A 9,417-nucleotide genomic window follows, 5' to 3' on the forward strand; every position below is an offset into this window, starting at 1 on the left:
GCCCTTGTGGAGGGAGACTGCAAAGGATCAGGGCATTCAGAACAGGCAGAAGGACCCAGACCCAGTGTTCTGGATGCTTCCAGGTCACGAGGAGCAAGAGGGGCAACAAGGGTGAGGAGCCACTTGAAATGGTTTTGAAGGTGGACCATGTTCACACAGGTACACGTGGGAAGGTGAGGACAGTGTCCCAGGTAGAGGGAACAGTGTGAGCAAAGGTTCAGCAGTGGGGCCGTGAGAGGCCAGGCTGGAAAGCCAGTTTGGGCTCAGATGGGGAGGCCGTAAAGGCCAGTTCATGAGAAGCAGGGAGCTCTGGAAGGTTCAAGATCTGGGGATGGGATTGTGACTGGAAGTTACTCTACTTTCGGAAGATCAGTCTGTGCTACTTGCCGGCCATGCTGTTGCAACCATTTGGGCAGGAAGTGATGAGGGTCTGTTCCAGAGATGGATGTGGGAACGGAAGGCATGGTGGAGGCTGACTGCAGGCCCTGGCAAGGATCAGCTGGGGGGAGGGAGGCAGGGAGGGCTGCAGGTCAGGGACTCGTAAAGGGGCTGGGTGCTGGAGAAGGATGGGCTGCCATAACAAATTGCCACAAACTTGGTGACTTAAAATAGCAGAAATTTATTCTGTCCCAGGTCTGGAGGCCAGAAGTCTAAAATTAAGGTGTGGGCAGGGCCATGCCTCCTCCGAAGCTCTAGGGGAGGCTCCTTTCTGCCTCTTCCTGCTTCTGTTGGCACCTGGCAGTCCATGGTTTGTGGTGGCATCACCCAGCTCTGTGTCTGTCTCGTCCTGACACTCTCTGGGTGTCTCTGTGTCTTCTTATGAGGACACCTGGTCACTGGATTTAGGGTGGGCCTTGATGTTATCTGCAAAGATCCCATTTCCAAATAAGGTCACATCTGAAGCTCTGGGCGAACAAGGATTTTCGGGGGGATGCTATTCAAGCCTCTGCACAGGTTTAGATTCGGTCACTGCGGGTGGGGTGGTGGACGAGCCCCATTTGTCCCTGAACAAGGGGGCTGTCCCCAGGAGAGGAACAGCCCCTCTCCCTCCCAGCCGGGGACCCGGGAAGGGAGCTCCTTCCTCACTTGCTCTTTCTTCAGCCTCCTCTTCTGTCTTGGAGATGTCTTATTTCTGGAGGGCGAGGTGGCAGGAGTAGCCCCTTCCAGGGTCGGGGGTGTACTGCCGTGGGGCTCTCTGGGGTGCAGAGCCACTGTGAGGCTACGGCTGTGCTGGCCCCATGGTCACCGGTTTGCTGGCCTGTTTCTTGGGGTGGAGGCAGCTGAAAAGGGGCTTAAATTTGGAGTTGGTGGTCAGTCTGCAGATCTAAAGGAAGTCTGGGTCTGGGGGAAGGCAGATGACCCACGGACAAGGTTTCTGGCAGAGCCCATGCATGACAGGCTGGCACACGGTGGTTTCTATGACTCGTTCCCTGCTAGGAGCCAAAGTTGTCAGGACAGGGGTGAGGCCAGTGAGGGTAGGACTTCAGGGGTCACGTGGGCAGGCAGGGGTGACTGCCCCATGGGAAGGAAGGCCGAGTGTGGACAGAGATACTGATTTTTTAAGACAAGTTGCAAATTCAGATTTTTATGTGAAATCTCTGTGAACCAGCTGTGGCCCTTGGGACACCAGTTTGCAACTGTCTCTGGAGGTCAGTGGTTCTCAAAGTGTAGTCCCCAGACCACCAGCAGCAGCCCCTGGGAACTTGCTAGAAATACAGATTCTCTGGGCCCACCCCAGACTTCCTGAATCAGACACTGTGGGCCTTAACCAGCTTTCCAGAAGATTCAGATGCATGCTCCTGATTCCTTGTTCAAGATGAACCCCCAAAGTGCTCAGTAAACAAGACCATGTTGTGGTTCACTGCATTAGGGACTAACCTACTAGGGGCCAAGTTGTCTGGTCTAGATAATGAGTGAGGTAGACAGATGGTGCTAGAGACAGAGACTGTGGGGGCTGGTTCAGGCAGGGGAGAGCCTGGTGGGGGGTGGTGGAAGGAGTCTTGGTGAGGCCTTGAAAGAGGTCTGCCATGCCGGAGGTTACCCGGGGCCGCGGCAAAGTGTGAGCAAAAACTGTAAACCAGGAATGATCTCGGTCTGCAGGGGTGCCAAGCTGAGGGGCTTAATGACTTAGAGACAAGATAGGAAGCAGGCAGAAACACCGGCTCGGTTTCTGTTTATCTGTTCTTTTGTCCAAATACCGGGGACAAGTGCTTGGGAAGAGATGAGAGAGGAAATGCAAGATGGGTTACAAATTTGCAACCTTGAAAAATAGCACTTGTCTGAGAGGAAGGGCTTGTGGGCTGCAGCACGTCCTCCTCCGAACAGGGCTTGAGGCCGCCTAGCGCGCTCCGGGTGAGAGTCCGGATGGCAAAGGCCTGGCGGCAGGGCCGAGGAGAAGGAGAGGTGGCCAGGAGCAGGCCCGGGCCAGTGAGGGAGCGAGAACAGAAGTCTCCCGAAGTTCCGGGGAGGTGAGGGAGAAAGTCAGGTCAGTGAGGCCTACTGGGGTTGGGGGGCGGGGCAAGGAGCTCATGGCTTGCCTGGCTATTTTTGGGAGGGGGGGAAAAAAAAAAAAGCAAAAACAAAGTATTGCTTTTGACTGTGACAGTAATTTGGATATTGATTGTATTGATTGTAGAGTATAAAGTATGTCCTACAAAATACAAAGAACATAAAAATCTCCCACAGAGATTTGGTGCCTTTCCTTTCGCCACTTGCTCCACGTCTCCCCACACACATGCAGACATGGGTCATTCGCGGCAAGCGGTGCGCCCAGAGGAGAGGTGTGGAGTCATGCTTTTTAAGACTTTACTAAGCATATCATGAGTACTTTTCTTATCACATAAGCATACCATAAGCATTCTTTGACAATGTGGTTTTTATTGGCTCTACATTCATTAATGAACATGTGGGCCATTTACAGATTGTTTATTCATATAAGAGAATTCCTCCACAGGACTTTTTGTCCACGAATCTTTTGGTGAGGGCTCTCTTGTTTTCCTTCAGGCTTATGCCTAGAAATGAGTTCAGTGGATCAAAGAATGTGAAAAATTATTTTTTTAAACTTTACTTTTTAAAAAAGATTTTACTTATTTATTTGACAGCACAAACAGGGGGAGCGGCAGGCAGAGGGAGAGGGAGACACAGGCTCCCCGCTGAGCAGGGAGCCCGATGCGGGGCTCGATCCCAGGACCCTGGGATCGTGACCTGAGCCGAAGGCAGATGCTTAACCAACTGAGCCACTCAGGCGCCCCTGTTTATTATTGTTTTTGTAAAGATTATTTGAGAGGGGGGGGGGGGGGGAGGGGGGGGGAGGGAGACACGCGGGCGGCCTCTCAGGGGAGTAGAGTGCTGGACGGGGGGCTTGATCTTACAACCCTGAGATCAGGGACTGAGCTGAAACTGAGTGTCAGATGGTTAACCGACTGCGCCACCCAGGTGCTCCAGTAGGTCAAAGGATGTGAAAATTTTCAAGGCTTATTGGGTCAAAGGGTGTGGACATTATTAAGTCCACTAAAAATAAAAATTGCCAAATTGCTTTCCAGGATAAGAGCCTCACTACTTTGCTGGAACCAAGTGTCATGAAAATTAAATTAAAAAATAAAACGCCCAATTTCCATTTTGATAAGTGAAACATGGCATCTGATTATTTTAATATATATTTACCTTTACTGGTGAGTTTGATTTTTGTTGGATACATCTCCTGCCCATCTGTGTTTTCTTTCTGCTCTGATGAGTTTGATGCTCGTTCATATTTTTTGCAACTCCTCAGGTAATTTTTGTAAGTGTGTTGAGTTACGGGAAATTACAAAAGCTGTTTTTGAAGTCACAGTGACCCCCAGTGGTGAAGGCTGGTAATGTTCGGAAGGCCGCAGCTTGTTTGCGGGCAGGGAGAAGCGGCAGCCTGAACTTGGTTGGCTTCCCCAGAGTGAGCGCATTGGAAGGGCTGCAATGATTTGTACGTCTGAGGGGGAAGCCAAGATCAGTTACAGCAGGGAGGAAAATGGCTCCGGTCACTCAAGAGTCATTTGCAGAGTTGGAATGAGCATCCAGACCTCCTGAATCCCCAGATGGAAATGCAGACCCAGGCTTTGAGGACACTCCAGCCCTAAAGGGAGTGGGGGCTGAGGTTGCCCTGGAAAGGAGGTTGTGCCTGCCCCATGGGGCAGGAGTGGGGAGGAGACTGGACACCAACCTCAGGATGGGACTGCGGGGCGGGCTCTGCTGGCTGGGGGCAGGGGTGCACTGGCTGGACTGCTCTTGCTCGCCTGGCCTTGCTGTGTGAGCCTGGACACTGGTGGGGGGGAAGGCCTCCTTGGGGCTCCGTGCTGCCGCCCCTCCCATGGCTGGGAAAAGGGAGGGCACACGCGCACAGCTTTGCACACCCGGGCAGCGTGGCGGTGGCGCAGGGTGCTCATGTGTTGCTGTTGGGTTCGGTCCACAGATCTCGGGATCCTCCTTGGCATGGCCTTGGGGAACGGGGGTTTGGAGATGTGGCCCTTGACCCAGACCGAGGAGTGCGCTGTCACCGGCTTTCTGCGGGACAAGCTGCAGTACAGGAACCGCCTGCAGTACATGGTAACTGTGGGCACCCGCTGTGTCCCCTGCCCAAGCGCCCGGCCTCACAGGGTGTAGGACCCTCGGGCCCCGCCCTGGGTCTGCGTCCGCCCTGAGCCCAGGGCCCCTTTCTCTGCCTGGTCCACACCAACTGTCCCCTGCCAGCCATCGCCAGGGCCCTCCACCCCTACTACTTGATCTGACCTTTGATCCTGCCTCTCCATGGCACTCACCCTGGGACTCAGGAGTGGATTACAGGAAGCCTTGGGGGAACCCCAGGCACTTATTACCAGCTGGGCAGATAAGGACCTAGAAATTGGAATGTGCACCCCTTTGTGTAGAATAGAGAAGCCCATGGGCCACTGTGGCTCTGGAAGTCTTTTTTCTTTTTTTGACAGCTTTGCTGAGATGTCCTTCACATATCCTACTATTCACCTGTTTAAGTGTACAGCTCCGTGGTTTTCAGTCTATTGGCAGTTGTTTTTTTTTTAAGATTTTATTTGACAGAGAGAGACACAGTGAGAGCAGGAACACAAGCAGGGGGAGTGGGAGAGGGAGAAGCAGGCTCCCCGCCGAGCAGGGAGCCCGATGCGGGGCTCGATCCCAGGACCCCGGGACCGTGACCTGAGCCGAAGGCAGACGCTCAGCAACTGAGCCACCCAGATGCCCTTATTGGCAGAGTTCTGCAACCAGCACCATAATAAGTTTAATCTTACTTAAGGTAGTCTTCCTCGCCTCCAAAGAATATACTACTCTGGGGGTAGCAGGTCCCTCAATCACTTCTTGGCAGGAAACTTCTGCCATCATAGGAACTCCACGTTTGGTTTCAGCCTTCCCTGTGCCCCAGAGGAAAGAGAGCTGTTGTTATTCCTGTGGGGAGCCAGGTGCATATGCTCTCTAGAAGGCGACCTCTGGTATCAAAGGGCTGGTCCTTGGCCCTCTCCTACATCAGACTCTCTGGGAGCTGGGGGAGCCTGAGCCATTTCTGACTCTGACCTCATGGCTTCTTCTTGTACTTCCCCAGAAACACTACTTCCCCATCAACTACAGGATCAGTGTGCCTTATGAGGGGGTGCTCAGAATGGCCAACATCACCAGGCTGGTGAGAATCCCCTCCTGGGCTGGGAGACCCCTGCCTCCTGGGACACCCCATGGACCCAGCCTGAGAGGCACATTGGTTTTGGCAGGTTCTGCTGCCAGGGGGCCTTTCCCAGCTCTGTGAGCAAGCCTGCCTTCCACTGAGGCCCAAGGTTGCTCCCTGGCCACCGCGGATGCCCATGCTCTGCTCTCTTTGTGGGGACGTGTTGGGTGGGGGTTGGTCAGAGCAGTGGCAGGGAGGGCCCAGAGACCCGTGTCTGTGGGCTTCAGCGCTCTCTCCTGTCCCCACAGCAGAAGGCTCGGGTCAGCCAGCAGGAGCTGCGGTACCTGTGGGTCTGGGTGAGCCTCAGCGCTACTGAGTCGGTGCAGGAAGTGCTGCTCGAGGGCCACCCATCCTGGAAGTACCTGGAGGAGGTCCATACACTGCTGCTGGACGTGCAGCAAAGCCTCACGGTGAACTGTGCCCCGCTGCGGGGGGGCGTGCTCATGCGTGCGCCGTGGCCAAGGATGGTTGAGGGAGGATTTGAACACATGGAAAGTTTCAGCATGTCCTGAAGGGTGTGGGAGAAATGATTGAGAGGAAGAGATGGCCAGTGCCCAGTGGGTGGCCTGGGCTGGGGGCAGGGGATACTCTGGGCTCTGTGTCTTTTGCTCTGGGATCCCAGGTAAGTCATTGAACCCTGTAGCTTTGTTTCTGGAGGTTTCTTTTTTGGGGGAGAGGGGAGGGAGTATGAATAGGTGGAGGGATGAACACAGGAGGTTTTTAGGGTAATGAAGTGCTTCTCCAGGACACTGTAATATCCTGTGTTTGTCAAAGTCCATAGCATGTACGGCACAAAGTGAACTATGGACTTTAATAATAATAATAGAGGTTCCTGATCATTGCCTGCCTCATAGGGTTGATCTGAGGCCTCAGGGATATGTCCTTTAAAAAGCCTGCAGAATAAACTCACAGATTAGTGTGAGCCCATGCAGGCCACAGGTGTACTGCGGGACCCCTCCCCACACTCTTCCCTGGGGAGCCCCCCTTGCTGCCCAGCCAGAGCTGGGAGCTGCGGGGGACACTAGGGTTTAGGAGCCCACGGCTGCTGGGAGTTCTGGGGAGGCTGTTTGGGTGGAGGCTAGGAGTCCCAGTGGTCTCCTTGGTGGCTCTTTCGTGTCCATGGGCAATGTGAGTTGGAGCTGACCTGAAGAGACAGTTTTGCATCCTTGGTTTTCCTGGTGAGAGCCTGACTCTGAGCTCTTGGGAGCTGGGGAGGAGGTTGTGGGTGGGCGGAGGCCTGCCTCCCCCATCTGCCCACGTGGTTCAGATTTAACCAGCTTTAAGTCTTGTCTTCTTTTTCACAGAGTTAATGGTCTGTGCCCCGCTCCAAATATGCCCAGCATCTGGTGCGCAGTGGGTTCTCCCTGCCAGGGAGTGGGCCACGGGACAGGCCCCTTCTCCCTCCTGCCACCCTCGCTTCTTTCCAAGCCTTTGTAGACTGGCTTTTTTTGGGTTGTTGTGACAAATGACCACTTACTGGTGGCATAATAGGGAAATTCTCCTGCCACAGACCTGGAGCCGGAAACCCTGCACTGAGGGTATATCCGCAAGGCCACGCTCTCTCTGAAGGTTCTAGGGAGCAGGGACCCTTCCTGTTTCTTCCCTGCTTCTGCTGGCTGCTACTCTTGCTGGCTTGTGGCCACATCACTCCAACCTCTGCCTCCACCCTCACATGGCCTTTCCCTCTAGCACCCCCTCTTACAAGGACGTGTCATTGGATTTAGGGCACACCCTACATTCAAACTGATCTCATCTGGAGATCGTTAATTACATCTGCAAATGTCTTATTTCCAAATAGGGTCGTGTTCACAGGTCCCAGGGTTGGACGTAGTTTTTTTGGAGGGGGGATTAGGGGACAGACAATTCAACCCAGTACACTGCCTTTGGGAAGGCCTTTGCCTGGCTCAGGCCCCACCTTTCCTTTCTAGGCCATGTCTCCTGCACTAGCTCTGGCCCCCTGCTCCGTCCCCCAAGTGTGCCTGCCTGCTCCCCACACCGTGCCCCCTGTCGTTAAGTACTATGGAGAGAAGCACCCTGAGTTTGGAGCTGGAGACTAGCCCGGCCCGGGGTGCTGGCACCCAGGTGTCCTCATGATACGGCCCTCACAGGGTCCTTTGTCTTGTTCCCTGCAGCCAGTGGAGATCTTTGAATCCTGAAGGACAGTCTCCCGGGCCCAGGACTCCTTGTGTGCAAGTGGCCGGGCCTGGGCTAGAACAGCAAGGATGCCCCCTACAATCATTTTTCCAAAGATGGAAAAAAAGCCTCTCTGATGATGGGCTTGGGTGAGAGTTGTCGAGGGGGACCCTCCCAGGTAACTTGGTGCCTGCAGGAAGGAAGAGAGAATTTACCCATAGGCCCCCCGGTCACAGTTAGTCCCCTGCCTCCATGGTTTGTGCAGCTCTGCGCAGGGCAGTTTCCAGGCTTCTCCTGGGAGGTGGGCCCTGCCTCTTCACTGGGGCTGGCAGGGGGGTGGGGAGGGCTGGCACCCGTGGTCCTGACAGTCCCCTCCCTTCCAGGATGTGGAGATCAGCCCCAAGGTGGATGCGGTAGTGTCACTTCTGAGTGGCCCGAGGCTAAGCCTGAAGCTGGTGCGACCCAAAGCCCTCCTGGACAACTGCTTCCGGGTCATGGAACTGCTGTACTGTTCTTGCTGTAAGGAACAAGTGGATGGGGCTGGGGGCAGGACACCCGGCTTCAGACGCAGGGTCACTGAGCAGACCAGGCCCCCCCCCCCCCCCCGCCGGGCATTTCCTCCACTCCCCAGGGCTATAGGGCATTTCGGAAAGCCAAGATGGGCCCCAGGTACAGGGACAAGAACAACGGGGCTTGGTCTGGGGCCGAGGGAGGCTGTTGACCACTCCTGCAGTCTTTTTTTTTCCCCGTTTCCTGCAGGTAAACAAAGTTCCGTCCTAAATTGGCAGGACTGTGAGGCGCCGAGCCCTCAGCCCCACAGCCCAGAGCCCTCCTCACAGTGCGTGGCTACCCAGCTATACCCTCTGTCCCAGAGGCCCTCTGTCTCCCTGCCCCACTCCCCAGGATCCAAGCCCGGACCCCCGGCTCAGTGAAGCTGCTGAGGGCACAGGCCGAGACCTCTTGGCCCTAGCAGCCTGTGTGGTGACCTGCGTGGGGCAGCTGGAGGTGCTCCCGCAGTTCGGTTGAGCCTGAGACTTGTGGGGGCAGTGGTGAGGAGCACCCCCCCTCCCCCCAGGGGGAGAGGAACCCCCAGGAGAGTGTTTTCCCTTTGAGGGGATCCTGTGCCTGAGAAGGGTTCAGCTTCCCGCATTCTGTACCTCACCTGGTCTCACCTGGAGCAGCGGGGGCCTGGGGGCACCTGAAGGTGGACAGAGTTCTCTTCCCCTTCCTGCACCACCTGGGCTGCCTCCCTTGCCTGGAGGCGGCGCTGAGCGTCTCCCGTGGCCTGCAGAGGGGAAAACTGTGCCGGATGGGGGTGAGCATGGGGAGAGGGCAGGAAGCCACACACCACGTCTTGCCACAGTGGATGCTCTTCCAGTTCCTCTTATATTTTCTATTAAACACTTGCTTGTTTTGTTTTGGCTTGGTTTGCATCTGCAAAGGTGAACCCCAGAGGGCAGCGAGCCTCTACGTTCCACTTCCAGCTGGTCAAGGGTAGGACGCAGGAGTGGGGTGGGCTGGTCGGGCCCTGGGGCTTAGGTCTCAAGGTTGGGATCTGGAATGGATGAAGCCTTACCCTGGCAGCCTGG

General features: G+C 55.4%; 1 protein-coding gene across 8 annotated transcripts in view; it reads left to right on the forward strand.

Annotated features, from left to right (window-relative positions):
* The window catches only part of IL34 (interleukin 34), a 58,375-nt gene extending 49,129 nt beyond the window's left edge, over positions 1-9,246 (forward strand). For 5 of the 8 annotated variants that reach the window (XM_025888848.2, XM_025888847.2, XM_025888849.2 and 2 more), the window contains 5 exons: positions 4,442-4,575; positions 5,579-5,656; positions 5,944-6,105; positions 8,212-8,347; positions 8,588-9,246. In XM_025888848.2, the coding sequence (XP_025744633.1) occupies positions 4,442-4,575; positions 5,579-5,656; positions 5,944-6,105; positions 8,212-8,347; positions 8,588-8,760 (683 nt within the window). In that variant the 3' untranslated portion in view covers positions 8,761-9,246. Of the gene's footprint in view, positions 1-2,347; positions 2,486-4,441; positions 4,576-5,578; positions 5,657-5,943; positions 6,106-8,211; positions 8,348-8,587 lie in introns of those variants that run through there. The other 3 variants (XM_073880036.1, XM_073880035.1, XM_073880037.1) reach the window with 3 other exon arrangements.
* Positions 9,247-9,417: the final 171 nt, after the last annotated feature.

Source organism: Callorhinus ursinus, unplaced genomic scaffold, assembly GCF_003265705.2.
Source record: "Callorhinus ursinus isolate GAN/ISIS: 27379988/994484 unplaced genomic scaffold, GSC_fseal_2.0 scaffold37, whole genome shotgun sequence".
Taxonomy (NCBI): domain Eukaryota; kingdom Metazoa; phylum Chordata; class Mammalia; order Carnivora; family Otariidae; genus Callorhinus; species Callorhinus ursinus.